The 18,232-nt window shown below is 41.2% G+C and overlaps 2 protein-coding genes across 3 annotated transcripts in view; one reads left to right on the top strand and one right to left on the bottom strand.

The window, feature by feature from the left end:
* Nucleotides 1-1,879: 1,879 nt before the first annotated feature.
* On the top strand, nucleotides 1,880-13,075 carry prmt2ip (PRMT2 interacting protein). 2 transcript variants are annotated; one of them, XM_086298743.1, is made up of 3 exons: nucleotides 1,880-2,318; nucleotides 5,391-8,667; nucleotides 10,881-13,075. In XM_086298743.1, the coding sequence occupies exons 2-3, from the start codon at nucleotides 5,433-5,435 to the stop codon at nucleotides 11,975-11,977; spliced, it is 4,332 nt and encodes a 1,443-aa protein (XP_086154869.1). In that variant the 5' UTR covers nucleotides 1,880-2,318; nucleotides 5,391-5,432; the 3' UTR covers nucleotides 11,978-13,075. The 2 variants fall into 2 exon arrangements, with proteins under 2 accessions (XP_086154869.1, XP_086154868.1); XM_086298742.1 differs by having other exon boundaries at nucleotides 1,880-2,323.
* Nucleotides 13,076-14,292: 1,217 nt separating this feature from the next.
* The window catches only part of arih1 (ariadne ubiquitin-conjugating enzyme E2 binding protein homolog 1 (Drosophila)), a 12,886-nt gene continuing 8,946 nt past the window's right edge, over nucleotides 14,293-18,232 (bottom strand). The window contains exons 12-14 of the mRNA XM_086298745.1: nucleotides 17,558-17,818; nucleotides 17,051-17,163; nucleotides 14,293-16,967 (exon numbers count right to left, since the gene is read on the bottom strand). Of these exons, the coding sequence (XP_086154871.1) occupies nucleotides 16,883-16,967; nucleotides 17,051-17,163; nucleotides 17,558-17,818 (459 nt within the window). The 3' untranslated portion in view covers nucleotides 14,293-16,882. The remainder of the gene's footprint in view (nucleotides 16,968-17,050; nucleotides 17,164-17,557; nucleotides 17,819-18,232) is intronic.

Raw genomic sequence — 18,232 nt, 5'->3', positions numbered from 1 at the left:
GCTGTGTGTCAATATGTATGCACTTTCACTAACACATCTGACACGAGTGTCTGATGCAACCCAAGCAGTCTCTAGGCTCAGTGTGTGTTTGTGACCTCTGGGAATGTTTAAGCGTGTTTCATCAGAAACTGCATCCTGAGAGATCACCTGCTCTGCTCCCTGTGTCACCACAGCTTGCTTTACCCACTCTGAGATGCTTAAAAGTGGTAAACACCATGCACATTCACTCAGGAGTGTGTTTTATGTGCATAAATAATATTTTGTATTATTTATGCACACTTTCCTACACTTTACACACAGATAAATTTATAGATGTACATCTTATGTCAATCACAGTGTGTGGTGGCTTTAGAATTTACTCTAAAAGCTCTCTTACAGACCACAAACCTGGAAAGGCTGTAATCTGTGTATATAATCTGACTTGGACTAGTTAAGAATTAGTCAGCATTTCCCACACGCTTCTGGATTTGAGTCAACCATGCACGGCTGGTGCATTTATTGCTTTCTTTGTATGCCTTCTTTCATCTGGGATACAACCCTTTTGTAAAGAAAATGTGACCCATGTTGGTAAAGCCTTCACTGAAATTCTCTATCTTAAAACATTCATATCTGTATATGTATGCATATTTAAAACAGGGAGGTCTCACACAGGGAAATGCCCACTACAAATGCAAAACTGCAGATTCCATTGCGAGTTAATTTGTGCGGAGCTATCCGTTATAAAGGGGCAGCCGTTTGGGCCTCTTTAAATAAAAACATGATCAAATCAATCAGTATCTTTTCATCCTGTGCAATCATTTACAGACTTGGCTCCCAGCAGTTGTTCTAAAAGTGTCTAAGTTATTTCTGACCTACTTATAAACATGCTTGTCATGTCTAGCTTTACATGTCTATCACATGTCTCAAAGCTATGTACTGTATATGTTTAATATTCCCTTTTTTGTTGCCTTGTATGTTGGATGATGTGTGAGTTGCCTTGATGGCTTGTGTTGGTTACCCCAGAGCTGTAATGCCATAGTAACAGGAAATGGGAAGATCTGAGGAATTATCCATGGGGGTGAATCATTCCTCACATCAGGTATAAAGATGCTCCTTGATGAGCATCTTTGTACCTGTGAAACCCCCCTTGGACTTGTGGAAGCAACCAACTTGTCTAGACTAAACTGTGGCACCCCCATGGGACACATAAATTAGACTTTGGCTCACAGGTGAGGGGGGACATGATGCAAGTGCAACAAGACATGTACTCATCCAGATGTCAAGTCAGTGGAGAGTGTAAGAATTTAGGTGTGCAATATATAATAGAAATTTATTATATTATAAAACATTTGATTAGATTGAAAGGTGAAATGCCAGTCATGAGTAATGACAAGAAATTTAAAAAAAAAGTCTGCCCGGGGTAATGGCTGACCTGAATTTAACTTTGGTCAATTATAGTAAACCATTAACTTTATTAGGATGAGATCGACACATGCAATCCTCTGCCATAAACGCTTCTTTTAGGTGCAGCTATTTACATATATTGGATTCTCTTTGTGTCAAGTCATATATTTATTTTAATTTCTGAGAATACATGCATCCTGCCATAATAAGTCTAATCGGAGAACAGTTTATTTTGACATCAGTGGGATGTCTTTAAACCAGTTTTATTGTTGCAGATATATTTAAATGTGTATGTTCCCAACCTTAGGCGTCTTCTGTGCCACTACACGGTTGAGTATGCAGTGACTAGTTCACGTAACCGTAGAGGTGCCGTGGGATAATGACTTGCATACAAGTCAACACAAAGATAAAGAACGGGGAATTATAAACACGTGATTTCCTTTATTGCTCCGAGACTGGCTTGTCCGATTCTGACACTCAGGCATGGGAACCGGGCAAAGGCGCGAAGGTGAGAAAGAGTCAACCTGACAAACGTGTGTTATCTGACAGGGAGTGAAAAGGGGCAAAAAACCCCGACTCTTAAATTAATTTCGGCGGTAGCAGCAGACAGTTGGCAGCCGGACAAAAAGTCACTGAAAGCGAGAAAACATGACATGTGAAGAAAACAAGCCGTGGATAGAGGGAGGGTGTGACTCCGCCTATTGATCAAAGACCATCCTCCTTCCTTTTGTCTTTTCTTCAGTTTGTTAACTTCTCTAAAAGCCTCGTGGACTTCGGGCCAGCAGCGCAGCAGTTTTTTTTAGTAGGCTGTGCTGTCGCTTCATTTGGTGGGATTGACGCATCTGGACTGATCCACTCCACGGGCGGCGGAGAGATTTGCCCACTCTTTTCTTAGAAGTTTCATGGAGTCTTTGTGGAAATCATTGATTACACGGGTGAGGTAAGGAGAGTTGTTCGCAGTTTAAAGTAACTGACGACTGATTGTGATGCAGAAGTGCGTAAAGTCAGAAAAGCGGGACCGGTGAACCTTTTAGTAAAGCTGTCAGAGTGCGTCAAAGAAGGTGGAACTATTTCATACAGTCGAGATCGATTTATGCATCCTCTGATTTTGTGTGTGTGTGTGCGTGCGTGCGTGTGTGTGTGTTTGGAACTTAGTTTGGTTTTAGTTTTGCCGTGGTTTACGAGGCTTTCGCGGCTGTATGGAAATGACTCGCTCTGTGAGCGAAAGTCAAGCTCTTACGCCCGTCTTATTTTCATATTATTTGCGTCCTATTAAATTTGGCAGGCTGCTCTTCTCGGCAGGTCTCGTACTTTCACATTTTGGCTGAGAAGCAAATATATGTGCATCGTAAGCTACAGCTCACGAGGATGTCAAGAGAAGCTGAGAAGAAACTTTTTTTTTCTCCTCGTTCAAGTTCCGTTTTTTATTGTTTGGACGTGAGCCGCTTTCATTGGTTAAGTCTAAGACATATTGGAGGAAATTGATTTTTTTTTATGTCACACCAACTTGCGGAGATCTTTCAACATATCCTAACCCGAGAGACTAATTGGTGATCAGATAAATGATTAATGATTGCTAGACTGGACTGAAGTAAGCTTTTACCTTTTCACTCTTCTCTCGCGTGGTTTTAAGCCACGGGCGTTTTGTTTTCGAAAGTTACGCTCTCCATCACCCTTGCCCTACAGATCATGGGAGTGGGAGGACACACAAAGGCGCATGCACACAGGCAGACACAAATTTTAGAGTGCGGTTTTTAGTCCGTTGAAAACAGCTCTGCGCAGTTTCCTCCATGCACATAAACCGCGTTTCTCCTCGCCATATACAGATAAGCCGTCACACCACTTGTGTGAAAGGTGTCAACAGGATGAGAAGATAAGATCTCAGTGCTGTGCTGTCATTAGACTGGAGAGGGTCACTGTGTGGGATTAAAGAAAAAAAAAAAGTCGTTTACTTCTCTAAACCTCACCAAGAGTTTCAGTTATTCTCAGAACGTCTTATCATTTTTTTTTTGCATTTACAGATTGTGCTGGCAGATGTTGTATTTGCTAAACCTCTACACTTTAACTGTTGAGCCAAATTTCCACGCGTAGTCGGCAAGCGAGTGCAAATAAACCTTGGTATAATTTATAATTTATCTCCTCTATGACCTCATCGGTGCCTGCAAATGCTTGCATGGCAGATCACGTGACGACGTTATCTTCTTTTCATCTGCTCCAAGAAGCCAGACTGCGTTGCGATCCACACGTTGCTATGTATCTGTTATCTGTTATGTCTGTATCTTAAAAATGGGATGGGATGCATCTAGCATTTTACTCAAGTGAAGGTTTTGTATTCCACATTTAAACAAACCCCCCCACCCAAAGAAACAAAACAAAAAACAAACTCTCAATCATTTACTTCCAAACTGGAGGCGGGCTTTCTGTTCTGCTTTCCAATTTTTACACTTGCAGAACCTTCCTTGGTGAAAATGTGCTGTACTTCTTACGCTCAGCTTTACACTTACTAAAAGAGAGTGAAGTGAAAATATCAAGAATGTGCAAAAATACTTTTTTCTTAGGAAAAAAAAAGGTATGTGTGTGTGTGTGTGTGGGGGGGGGGGGGGGGGATTCTGATACTGCACTATGGTCACTGTGGCTAGTGTTTATCACTTTGTGGATTACACATCTGTCATTGCAGATCATTTTTCACTGTTCATTTACCTGCTGAGCCCCAAAGTCTTGTTTGGATGTTACTCTTAACTTTCATTTAAAAAAGCTGATAGGAGGAACTGTTAGCTGACTAGTTTCAGTGTCAGGCGTTACCAAAAAGAGTTTTTAGTCATTAAAAGCTAATCAGCAAATTCCCATAAATGGGAGTCAGATGCAAAACAGCACTGAAGAAGTATAACAAAGAAGTACCTACGGTATGACCAGAAGGCTGTGGTAATAAAATGCAGAACAGCAACAACTCCACTTGTTTTGTCTGAGAATGTAAACACGAGATGAGAAGTGCATGCCAGATCAGGCGATAAGTCCTACTTCGACAAAAGCGAGCCTAGCCTTTTTGATACGATCACAGTGACACATTGACATTTGAAGTAAGCCATGGTAAAACCATAACACATTATATGTGACTCACAGAAATGACAACAGTTGTGCTACAGTGTAGTTCTCATTTTTACAGATGGCCTTGAAGTTGAGACTGCTCTCGGTCACACCTGGATATTATGTTACCACAAGTAACAGTTGGAGTGGAGGTGGTACAGGGAGAGCCAGTCGGTTTGGCGCATCATGTGTCAACTATCTCTTTGGCAGTTTGTGGAAAACCTTTCTCAAACCTGAGATTTCTCCTTGTACAAGAATTAAATTGTAACTCATTGTAGGAACCATTTATTAGCCGTGTGCGCTTTTTTTACTTTACAAGGTCAAAAGGAATGACTTACAAATAATTTGGTCCAGTTATTATTTGTCTTAAAACTGTGATTTTATGTGGTTATGCAATTATGTGTAATGTGAAGGAGTGGCATGGAAACTATGTTTAGGGCTGCAGTAGGAAGACGTGATGAAATAGCGATGAATGTACACCAAAGATTATTAAGTATCTACATGTTGTGCTCGCATATGAATTACTGAAGCCTTTTTACAATAAACCCTGAAGACTCTTTGTGTTTATTTACACCAGTGACCTGTGTGGTGATGGTCTGAGGCCGTCTGGCCTGGGTGGGGATTTTCTCTTCCACGTGATCCCCACACATTCCTCAGATAGTAACTTATTTTTCACATGCAGGACTCTTATTCCACCATTTATGTGCGTGAGTGTGATATGTGAGATAAACCTCAAAATTTTTTTTTTAAAGTCACTTCAGTTCTTATCTCATGATTCTGCTACTAAGCATTTATTTTTCCGTAACACACTTCACTGCTATATCTGATGTCAACATAGTCGGATTGATTCCAGTGTTAAACAAACTTTTGATAGTTTTTCAGTGAGAAATGCCACAATCTAATTGTTTTTGTTTTTTTGGCAGGTCCGGAGCATTATTGATGAATCATCATAACAAGGCTACTACATGATGAGCAACCAGTCAATGCAAACCCTCACTGATGCAGTGTTACGAGCCAAGATGCCATTATTTGACCGGACGATAGCATCTGCAGGACTGTCAAAACCGCAAAATATGTCTGGTTTCCTGGGCAAGCAGGCGCTGCCGTGCCATGGGGCCTTCTTTGCTTATGACCCGAGAGGAAAAGAGGGAGCGGGATTCACTTCTCCTTGGAGGAACTCAAAGACATCTCTGCTGAACGACCGGAGTACTATGAGTCACCTCTCTGGCATGGAGGGAAACCATCTGATTTACAGACACGACAGCAATTCTTCAGAGGAAACTCAGTCTTCTGCTACGCGTCACACCCCGGTAAAACAGGGCTTTATGAGGTACAAGAAAAGTCCTGAGATTAGCAGTCCTACAGTTGCAGCGTCGTTGCCTATTAGAAAACAAAAAACTGGAGGTGAGACTTCATCACCCCCATCTGAAAACTCTGTTTACTTAGCGATTCCCAGGCCGGTTTACGGACATAATCCCTGCTGTAATGAACTGGGTTGCATGTTAGGACAACGCTACAGTGTGGAACATAGCTCTCCAAGGATACCAAACACTGTATATGAGCGTGACTGGATGCAAACTGATGCTCACTACGCTGAAAAACCATCTGTTGAAAGGAAAGGACAAGAAATGGGGCTTCAACAGAGAGTCTTACAGTTTGAACACAGCACAGATACACTGAAGAGGCTGACTGTGGACTCATACAGCCCTGTTAGAGGAAGAACTTTGCCTGCTGTGATTGAACCGCACTACAGCAGTTACCCCTGCACCTCAACTCGTCCACTGTTTGGTTCTTTAAGTGAGCATAGCCAGCCTTTACAGACTTCCCCCAGAGGCTACCCCAGCCTTTACCCCTCCCACCCTACATATGAGCATATGACCTCAGAGGTTTATCAGGAACGTTCTCCCATGTCCAAATATGGCCAACTAGCGCAGCACCAAGTGTTTTACTACCCCCAGGCAAATGTGGAGGTAGAAAACAGAACCCAGTGTAAAGATAGTGGCAGTAAGCAGAGAGAAGATGTTGCTGTTATTCATAAACACACAAGCTCAAACCCTCGGGAGCATTACATAGTGCCTCAGTCGCTTCATGCTGAAATTCCTTTGCCTTTGTCTAGCACTGAAATGTTGCCAAATCATTCTTTTATGCGGGGTTTGAACTATCCATGCTATGCTGTTCCAAGACTTCATTTAAATCCAAGCCAAATCAGAGCCCCCCTAAAAAGGCAACATGCATCACCTACTTTTCATCCTAGCCACAAAAATGTTTCGCCATCCAGCCAACATATGGATCACCCCATGGTGTCCGCCAGCAGTTTACAAAAGGACAAACCCAAGCACCCCGGCCTTCATGTTGACCACCTACCCATTTCCTCACCGTTCCTACCTGTGACTCAAACCAGCCCTGCCAGACGTGTGAGCAAGCCAGGTGTCTCACCATCAGTTATAGAAATGAGAGGATTCTTCCCCCCTCTCAACCGCCTGCATATGGACTCACCCATCCTTCCACCACTTGGCTTGAATGTGGACAGAGCAGTGGACTATTCCTCCTGTGAATCTCAAGTCCCTTGCCCGACTCAGCCAAAAAACGTTCCAGTTTCCCCAGCCGTGTGGCGACCTCAGTCACCGAATCGGAGTTCAAATCGGATCCACACAGACATGCCTAAGAGTGCAAATGTCCACAAAAGTATCGATTCTCCTGCTGTCAAAACAAGAAGCAAACATAAAAGCTCTGTGTCCAGTCCAGAAACCGCTGTTAATAAACAGTGTCTAAAGAGGAGCATTTCCCATTCATCTTCACCTGTCAAAATAAAAGAGGAGGATAAGGATTTATATGAAGTGGAATGGACCAGGAAGAGACAAAAGTTGAAAACGGAGATTATCCGAGAAGGAAATAAGAATGACTCTCCCCCTATGCCAGTTATTGACACTGTTTTCAGTTTGGCACCTTACCAAGGATATCTGCAGACCTCGGGAGGGATCTCTGGAGCTGGAGCATCAGGGAAAGCCTGTCAGTCCTCTGAGCAGCATGAAGTTAAATCCAAGCCAGACAAAGAAAAAAAACAAGATCAAGCTAAACAGGAGCCTGTTGTGTGTCTAGTTTTTAAAGAAACTCGCACTAATACTTCAAAAGAGAAAAGTGCTGCAGAAGCTGTTGAACCCAAAAATATTAAAGTAGAAAACCTAGATAAATCAGATATCAGCAGCTCTACAGATGACAGCATTTGTCCCAACCACAGCAGCAAAATGGAAGTCAAAAAAGAGCCCACAGAGACTGCTTCACCTGATGATGGACCTATTTTCTTAAAAAAGACAATTGAACCTGAAGAACATGAAACTAAGCCATCTAGAGCAGCTGAAAATAAGACTTCAGATGAGTCCAAACCTGCTGAGATGACTGCACAGACAAACACGACTTCTGAAGGTGACACAAAAGCAACACAACACAAAGAGGAGCTCATCCTTCCCCCCAAACCCACGACTCCACTGCCTGGGAGCAAACTAAATTTCAAAAACATTCCCCCTCAGTGTCTTAAACTTTCCACCTATAAGATTATTATCCCTAACGGCAAGAATTATTTCCCTGTTCCACCACCACAGAAGCCGACTGCACAGCCAGCAGCTGAGTTCATACCAAACCAAGATATCCAAACGCCCGTCCGCAAGCATTTCCTTGAGCTGCACCAGTCATTCTGTAAGCTTGTGTCCAAATCTGTGTCGACTTCTTCAGAGCAGGACCTTAAAAAGTGGTTGTCCCAACTGAAAATAACCGAATCGGTGTCTCACGTGACCAAAGTCCAGAAAGTTTCCTGCCTGCTGGGGGTAAAAGCCAGAGAGGCTTGGCTCAACGAGGAGATGAAATCGGCACTTGACACGGTCCTCGACAGGTTAAGAGAGTACTCGATCCAGGAACGCTGTCCTTTTCCGCACGTCATGCGGACGGGAGCAGTGTTTCTCCCCATGCTGGTGGTCAAGGAGCAGCTGTTTCCTATGGTCCACGGCAGCTTCATTGACCAGGTCCTGCAGGAGCACAAAGTCGAGCTGCGACCCACCACGCTCTCTGAAGAGAAGATCCTCATCCAGCTTCATAAACGAGCCTGCTCCTCCAGACTCAGGAGACTGATGTCCCTCAAACACCTGCCCGACGTCTATGCCGACGCGGTCAACCTTCTGTATTATGTCTGCGTCTGCAAACAGCTGGGTGAGTGTACATTCAACACAGACATACCGAGACAAACCACCATGGTTGCTACAGTTACAACACTGTAGCCCTTTAAACCATTAACACCCCACCCCCCTCCCCCCCCACAGGTTTTGCAGTGAGTCCTCCATGTGCTAATTTCCCCGCAGCACCGGACACAACTGTGTGAAGAAATGTCTATAAGGCCAATGGCTTTAAAAATATTTTACAAGTAATTTAATACTACATATAAGCTATTATTTATGTGAATTAGCTAAGAAACAAAAAAATCTAAAGTATTCATATAAGATATAATATATCATCTCAGTAATTAGCGCAAACTATGTTCCTACTTGTAAAAAGATTTGTAATTTCTTATTATTAATTATGATGATTCATTTTGCTTGGTTTTATGAAAATCCCTGTTTCCTTAGTATAACTTTGATAGCATTCTAGGAGATCCCTTTCAGTACACGATGTGAACTGAACTTTTAGATATCATTATAAAGCATCATATTTCCTTCAAAGAATATTTTCTGCATTAATTGGCCCTTTTTGTAAGTAACCAATCAAAACAGAAGAACTATTCAATATAAAATCCATTTATTTTTTACAGAATCAACCTCATCTGACGTCCAAAAGAGAGTCCAGGTATTTTTTTTCCTGTTGTCCCTCAATCTCACTACTCTTTTGCTTTTTTCCTGATTTAGAAAGCGGGAATTTTTTCTTCTAACCTTCAGTAACAAATCACAAGAAGCTGCATGATTACACTGTGGGTGGGTTGAGGGGGAAAGGCGCTAAGCTGGGCTGCTTGGGGACATATGAATTTGTTGCCTACTTACAGCACTGTAGCTGAAACGGCGTAAGGCAGGCTGGTGGATGACATTATGAGGGGAAGGAAGTGAGAGGCCGCTACACACAAGAGGGATTAAGTGTGGCACTTTTTTTTTTTTTTTTTTTTAGGTCAGAGATCTTTTCAGAAGATGGTGACTTCATCCTTTGTTGTACCATCTCTAACTAACCCACATCTACACTGCATACAAGTTGCATTAGGCAGTTTCTGAGAATATGAGTGTGTAATGTCCAAAGAACAGGACAATAGTATAACACCAGTCAAATCTCATGAAAAAAAAAAACTTCTTCCTTCCTCACCTGCCTGGCTGTGTTCGCCACCCTCTGCATTTCTGATAAGAATGCTTCAATCTTGTCACAAATATAAACTGATCAGACACACCCTTAAAACCAAGTTCCAAATATCGAACAGGTGCTCCCTGAACAGTTCTGACCCATTCCATCTCCGGGTGTCTTACAGTTTCTGGGACCAGGACGTGGGTTATCTAGATTGCAGGGTAGGTGTTGAGACTGGGTTAACATATCTGGGTTAAAAAAAAAATCCAAATACTAATACAAACTTAAATCCCTTTCCCAGTCGTTTTAATGCTGTGGCTGATTAGTGTATACTTTCAGACTTCATCGTCATCACATTCAAGTATTCATGAAATGTTGCACATACTAAATAATAACAGTGCTCTCTCATTATAGGTGGGAAAAAAATGTTACATACATTAACTAAGTTAATCAACTTTATTTGAATTAAATATTTTGAGTTTTTATGTAGTTAGTTAAAAATACAAAGATTATAGCATATCAATAGAGTCGTCCTTTTTAAAAAAAAAAATTATTGTTGCCTTTTATTTTGTCTGTCAACAGCTTCGATTGTATTTGCTTCCTGAACCTACTGAACTTGGCCTAATTGAACTGCTGTTCACTGCTGACATAGGTTCACATGGTTTTGGAGCACTTGACTCTAGTGTCTGAACATTTCTGTTGCCCTCTTCTTGCCTCACTGCTGTTTTATCCGTGACTGATAGCACCCCTCGCAGCAGCTGACTTTTTCCCAGCCTTTGTGTTTATTCCCATAGCCTTCTCTTCTCATAGCCATCTTTGCTGTAAGGGTGTTTCGTGGTGGAGGATCATGATGTGCAAAAGCCGAAATCCTTAGGTTTAGGTGTGAAATAAGCTCTTTAGGAAACCAAGTATTTTATATTTCCTTGTCAGAAATCCTGAAAGTCTGTTTCTGACTTGCTTCTCACTTGTAACTGTTTCCCTGATCACTGCATAAATTCCTTTGCCTCTAATCTTCCCACTTTGTGAGGAAGCAGAATCCTATATTTATCTGCGATATTTCAGCATTTGTTTTGAGCTCTCTTTTTGCCATTTTCCCTGTGTTGCAGGATTAGATATGGACTCCGATCACAGGGAACAAGATGGAAGCTCTGAAGCGTCTAACAGCGGGAGGGTTCCTGTATTTTCTGACACCACTGCCTCCGCAGCCTCGCACTCAGAGTTGCAACCACAGAGATGTTCAGAGGATGAGGAAACACAATTGCATTTGAACAGGAATAAAACTAAAAGAAGAGTAAAGAGCCGTTCGAGGCGTACGTTTCTAGAAAACAGGTTGTCAGATGAGGAAGAGAGAGGGGATATGGACAAGGTTGTAGCTGAAAGCACTGTCAACACAACTGCAAAGAAAAACTGCAGTGCCCATGAGCCCCAGGAGAGTGATAATAAAGGGACTGATTATATGGTTTCAGAGCAGAATCCATATATTTCATGGATGTGTCCTTTAACACTGGACGAGCTATCCCCATTCCCGAGTGACGCAGAAACTGAGGGATCTTCCAGCAGGTGGCACGTTGGTCAGTCCTCACCATCAGTCAAATCTAAGGAAAACTCTAAGAATTGTTCAGGAGTCATTGTTAAACTGAGGAAGATACTTAGTGAAGGTCTAAAGAGAAAAAAAACTCGATACCAAGCAGTGTCAGAGTCGGAGACATCTGCTGATGCTTCCATCTCACAGACTGATGACGGGGAGAGTGTGATCGGTGAGGCTGACGTTCACAGGAGGACACCCAAAACAAAGCACAGGTGGGAGAGAACAGGAAGCTTCTCTCATGCTTTAAGACCCCTTGGCAGCTCTTCTAAAAGAAAACATAGATCACTTTTGAAGATCAAATACTGTCCCTACTTGTCTGCCTGTCACAGCGCCGAACACAGGAGGCGATGGGTCCTGCGTTCAGCTGTGCAGAGGGCTCAGAGGGCCATGAGGTTCTGCTACCCCGAGTTGGTGGGAAAGAGGATCCGCCACCTGTACGAGGAAGTTGACAAATCAGAGGTGTGGTACAGAGGGGAGGTGCTGCGCATCCACGAGGCTCACCCCAACCCCCTTAAGACCATATTTGAGGTCAGGTATGACAGCGAGCCAGAGTGGAAGTACTACCTCGAGCTTCTCATAGACTATAAAAAAGGCTGGCTCAAAATTGAAGACTAGTTTCCAGGCACGTACACACAATGCTATGACACCTCTGTGAGCGCAACGACAGCTGAGCATTTTTTTTTCTTAACTCACTTACGAAAGGTTCCTCGAGAATGAAGGTGAACTGGATTCTTTTTTTTTTCTACTTCTTCTTTTATATAAAATAATGAAGTCACCTAAAATTGCCTGTTATGTAAGCACAAAGTTGTGCTTTCTTTAGTGATGGGCTATGTTCAGTGTTTAGCTCATTATTATTATTATTATTTTTTTTTTTACATTCTTATCATTTATGCGGTAACTTTATTTTAATAAATTAAATTTTGATGACATGAAAGAAATCACTGCCTCACTGTGCCCCTTTACTTTTATAAACTGCGAGCATCAGTGGAGTATTTTTTTAAGTCATCCTGACCTTTCTTTTGAAACAGTGCAGCAGAGGGAAATTAGTGGCTTGGCGTAGTTTGAATGAGCATTACTTTCAAGCACCTTACTGTACCGTAATGCGGTGCCAGTCACATATAGCATTAATGCAGAAAACTAATCTTGACCCTGATGATGGTGGTTGCCTTATTGTAAGTAAAGACCGGTGATGAATTAAATGGAAAAACTTTGACCCTTATAGTGACGCAAATTTACACTGCAAATCAATGCAAAGTTGCTCTGAGCCGCCACCTTTACCCATTTCTGTTCAGATGGAAATGGTCTCTTTCAAGATGACAGTGCCCCTGTACACAGGGAACAAGGGTTTCACTGAGTGGCTGATGAGAATGATGTAAATAATATATACTATGGTTGACGTAACCAGCTGGACACCTATGGATGCGCTCTTGGATGCTCCCTCAACCACCATCAGCAAAATACAAAATGAGTGAAAGCACTAAAGTCAAAACACTGAATAACTTTGAGAAGCTTGGTCCAGTCCATTCAGTAGAGGAAGCTCCTTTAATTTTTCAACCCTTTGTAGTTTTTGTGTTGAAACTGCTCAGGTTTCAAAAACACAAGCCGAGTGTGCTGTATACAGTCAGTGTGAAACTTATGACTGAACCTCAAATCGTGGTTTCATTTTGTATGATTTTCCTACTTCTGCAGACTGAATTAAAACATTTGTCTCACCATCGTGTTTTGTCACTTCTCAACTCTAAATATTCAAGAGAAGGGAAAAAAACAATGTTAAGACTTCTTGTAAAGCTATAATGTGTTCCTAAACGAATGAATTGAAACCTGATTAAAGCAGGATGATTATGTTAGTTTGAATCATACTGTTAGAATCCTCAAAGAACAGGCCAAGGAGAACGAGCGGAAGCAATCTTCCACATCAGCTTATTAATCAACCATACACCCAGAGTGATGCTGAAAAGCTAGTTTGTGTATTTATTACTTCTGGGCTGGACTATTATAATTCATTATTATCAGGCTCTCCTAAAAACTCAATGAAAAGCCTTCAGTTCATCCAAAATGCTGCAGTGAGAGCGTGCATATTTCTGCCATATTGGCTTCTCTTCATTGGCTCGCCCGGTAAATCCAGAATTGAATTTAAAATCCTCCTCACATACAAGGTCAAGCAGCATCTTATCTTAAAGAACTCATAGTACTATATCATGCCAACAGAGCATTTTGCTCTCAGACTGCTGGTTTACTTGTGGTTCCTAAAATATTCCAGAGTAGAATGGGAGGCAGAGCCTTAAGTTTTCAAACTCCTCTTCTGTCGAATCAGCTCCCAATTCAGATTCAGGTGACAGACACCCTCTCTGCTTTTATGATTAGGCTTAAAACTTCCCTTTTTGCTAAAAACAAGTTCAACGCTTAGTTACTTTGCAATAGGCTTAAAGTTGCTGGGGGCTTCCCATGACACACTGAGCATTTCTTCTTAACTCTGTCCTTATACACCATTTTCATTTAATCACTAGTTATGAATTTTGGGTCCTCTCTTCCTCCCCTCACCCCCAACCAGTTGTGTCAGATGACTGCTTTTTCCCAAGCCTGATTTTGCCCAGAGTTTCTTCCTGTTAAAAGGGAGTTTTTCCTTCCCACTATCTCCAAGTGCTTGCTCAAAAGGGGTGTTTGATTGTTAAGGTTCCTATGTCTTACTGTTGGATCTTTAACTTGTACAAAGTACCTTGAGACAAATGTTATTGTTTGGTGCTAAATATGGATAAGCTGTCAAAAATAATGCGTTCTGTGTCACACCTTCCATTTTAACACCATGCATTTGACGTTGAAACTCACAATTAGTAATCATGTTTGTCAGAACTGTTGTCTTTGTCCCCATCATGTGGCTGAAAATGTAACTCTTACATTCACACTATACTGTTAAAAATGCTCTTTATTTTAAAAATGCAATTCCAGGGATGGACTTGGTTTATACCAGTGACAGTACAACAGTGGAAGTCTTCATAATGACACACTTTCAAAACACCTCAGACAGTTAAATGAGTGGTGCTGCAAAAATAAAATCACCCCCCCCCAAAAAAAAACAAAAAAATGTTTCTAACATTTTGCACTTTAATATTTTCATGTAAAACAACTAACTCCACCCCCAAACATTTTTTACACTACCAAGACATCTTTAATAGTGCAAATTGAAGATATTTATAAAACTATTAAAAGTCTTTTGGATGTCAATTTAATGTGAGTAGCTGCTTCTGTTACTCCATCCGTTAAGCTGAGATGTTCATGAACTACTAGCAGACACAATGAAAACCCTAGAGAGCACATTAGCCTAATGAGCAAAGCTACAGCTGGTGTTACTGCAAGACAGCTTGGAGAAAACAGCCCATCTTTTATCCATTCACCTTGTGTCATCATAAGTTTGGGATTTGAGAGAATTAAAATGACATAAAAACAAAACAAAACCACCTGATTGCTATATAACACTCTGAATAAACTAAAAAAAAGTTTAAATTATTATTTAAAAGTTATCAAATTAATTCCATGTCATTTTGGAAGACACTCTGGCAAGGTCTGCAGAACACAACAATGCTTTTAAAAAAAAAAAAAAAAAGGGGGGGGGGGGGGAATTAGTGACTCATGGATGTTAAGGTAATTAAGATGAGAGAAAACCTACTCTAATGACTCACACAGTACTCCAAAAAATTAGATTTGTCATGACATTTATTCAAATAAACAATACAGTTTATAATTTGCTAGGATAAAATAATGCGTTTGAACACATAAGAAGCATTTGGGAAAGAATTCCCCAAAGATCTGAAACTGGGGCAAAGGATGTGTTTCAGTGATGGCTGACACTTTGGTGTCATCTTCAGACTCGTATCACTGCCTGTATAATCGCGTCCCCTCCAGTCAGTCTTTCTGAAGACTGCCATATTTCAGAGAACAGATGAACAAGCATTTACAAGCAGAGAGCTTGACAACCAGAGCAACCACCGCATAGAGCAATGCAAAATCTTGAGGGGAACTGACATTTCAATGCCAAAACCTCAACACACGTGCGAGAGGAAAAAAAAACAAAAAAACAAAACAAAAAAAATGCAGTCTTTAATGAAAAAGCATAACAGCTTTACAAAACACTCCTACAACCTTTAGAAGTTTGTCCCATCTCCCTCAGCTCCTTAAGGATCACATGTCCATCTGTGTAGCTCAATTAAAGCAATGTTCAGTCTCACTGCAAGGCAAGAGAGTTCCTGAATGGAGATGATGCCACTACCACCTCCATTCCAATATTCCCTGCAAGAGTGATGCAGATGCCTGACCCTGTTTGACAGTGATCGAGCCCAATTAGCAGCAGTGCAACGCCGCGCTGTCAGTACATTCCATTACCCTCTTTCAATTCTCAAGGTGCAAGCTGAGCTACCTCAAGCCACGTCAGGAAAGAGGGGGAGAGAAAAGAGAAAAAAAAAAAAGAAAAAAAAAGAAAAAAAAAAAAGGAGTGAATGTCACTCAGTTTGGCTCTTGCAAATAATTAGTAATGTTCTTAAATGTTAAACACCTCCAAAAACAACTAGGGGGGTACAACAAAAGGTTAGCATAGAGAGACACTGGGCCGGTGCGTTCTACCTCACCTCTGACCTGTAAAACTTTATCCTGCTCCTCTGTGCACTTTCACTGAGTCCTTTATGTGATTACCTGGAAACTAAAGCCAATTCTGTCAGTCTCCATGTTGAGTTACTGGTTAGGTATAACTTATGACTGCTCTGAAGGGACTGCAGATGACAGGACGAATATCTTATTGCCAAAGACCTCCAAACATCAACAGTCTGTGGAGAGTAGACAGACTCAACCTACATGGCAAAAGCACGGTAAAGAATAAATATTTGAAAATTATGCAAACACGTGCCACTCCTGCTCTTGAACTTCCATGCATATGGACTATTTACAAATTGAAAAATACAGACTTGCTATTTTGTTCTTTTTATGTTTTTTTTTCTTCCTTTTTTTCCCCCCCTGAAATGTCTTTGCCCCTTTGCAATCAGCCTATCAACATTCAGCCACTCAGACAAGGATCTTTACCACATATTGCAGACATGGCCAGGACAATTAAAGCTGTGTTGAAAACATTTTCACACTGATGGGAAAACAAAAGTCAAAATCAAAACAGAGTAAAAGATTCACAAGCAAAAAACAACAACAAAAAAAAAAAAAAAAACATGAGGAAAACAAGTTCAGGGGAGGTATTACAATACAAGCCAAAAGGATGTATTTGTTTAATATGGATCTTCTGCTTGTTCAACCCTCCACTCTGTTGCTAACAATACTGTAGTACACATTTTTTTTATTACTCTACCCTTTATTTAAATATAATTTACTTTGAAGATTTTGTTAAACAAATCCAGAAAAAAAAAGATGCAAAAGTGGTTGGTTTGCCAAAGGAGAGGCGGCAGAAGGCCTGTGCTGCCCTGTTAAATTGCATCAGCGCTCTAGTTTGTCAAGATACTCAAGAGTCCGTTGCATTGGGACGTGTTCTCAATCCTCAATGTACTCCCACAGGTCCTTCTCATAGCCTTCATGCACGTGCTGTAGCAGCACTCTTCGCCTGCTCTCACAGTATCTACAGACACAGGACAAATTTTAAGCTCCAAAACACACAAAGTCAGCCATGGCATGCACCAGTACAGTTCTTCCTTCACTGACCTGTACTTGTCTTGTACTTTTTGCTTGATGTCCTGCAAGGAATCCTGGGAGATGTCCCTCTCTAGGTAGCCTGACAGCACCTCGGTGGCATTTTCCAGGTCTGCCTGGTTGTTCTGATGAGTGATAATTGCATTATAATCAGATAAGCAACGTTCCACTATATAATAGAGCTAAAGGAACAAATGTCTAATCTATGAGAATTTCTAATAAAGTAATTAAAAAACAAAAAAAACAAAAAAAACAGCTCTTCAGCACTTAGTTCATCCATGAAGATCAAAACTGTGTGAATGAAAGAGGGGGAGAGACGAACACAGCTTCCACAAAAGTCGAAAGCTAAAAGGTGTTATATCTGGGGTTGGTGAGGTGTCCAGTTTCGTTCGTATGCCATGTTGGATTCATTCATGCCCGCTGCAAATAATGCTACCAAAATTTTCCAGCACGATAGTAAATATCTCATATAAAAAAGGTACAATCACACTAGTGTATCTGAGCCAAAAACTGCCCTACCTCAAAAATAATGGACTGGTTGTTCTTCTTGAGGTAGAAGGCGAAGACATAAGTGAACATGAGTGTGGAGCGGCACTGGCACAGCACATCCACAGCCTTCTTCAGAAACTGCACCTCAATCCAGGACATGTTGTGCTGCTGCATTTCCTCCATCTTCTGCTTGACCTGAGCATAGAGCTTGTGCTCAAAGCGCAGACTCTGCATGTGGTTCATGTAGCGGTTGCAGTAGAACAGGTACCGCTGCAAGGCTGCCCTGGAGCGCTGCACACACACATACACACACAGCATGGACTTCCTTTACTGTGAGCACGCTCATCTTTACTTATAATAGACTGTCACTCTACTTTCTTGATGGGCACTGGAATATCAGAGACATATACTGAAATGTCTCAACTGTTTGTCAGGTCTGAATCATCATGTAATTATCAGCTTGCTGTACAATTCTTTATAAAACGATATCCAATATACAGATATATTTTAGTTATTGTAAACTATAGAAATGTCATGTTATTTATTTAATCATGGTTTTTCTCCTTCAAGAATAACTGTAATTCATTTTTAGATGTAAGCGTTAACTGGAACATAAACCATGCTTGGTACAACAGTTGAGGCTACTTGATTTTATACATCTGGCAAATAGAAGAACGTACAAAAATTTTGAAGCTTCAATATAAC

Source organism: Aulonocara sp. 'chitande type north' Nkhata Bay, linkage group LG7 (assembly GCF_057382095.1).
Source record: "Aulonocara sp. 'chitande type north' Nkhata Bay isolate Kocher_YH1m ecotype deep benthic linkage group LG7, A_spYH_male_GT1.1, whole genome shotgun sequence".
NCBI classification, from domain to species: domain Eukaryota; kingdom Metazoa; phylum Chordata; class Actinopteri; order Cichliformes; family Cichlidae; genus Aulonocara; species Aulonocara sp. 'chitande type north' Nkhata Bay.
The sequence above is the reverse complement of the archived record's forward strand: the minus strand, read 5'-3'. Positions and strand labels throughout refer to the sequence as shown.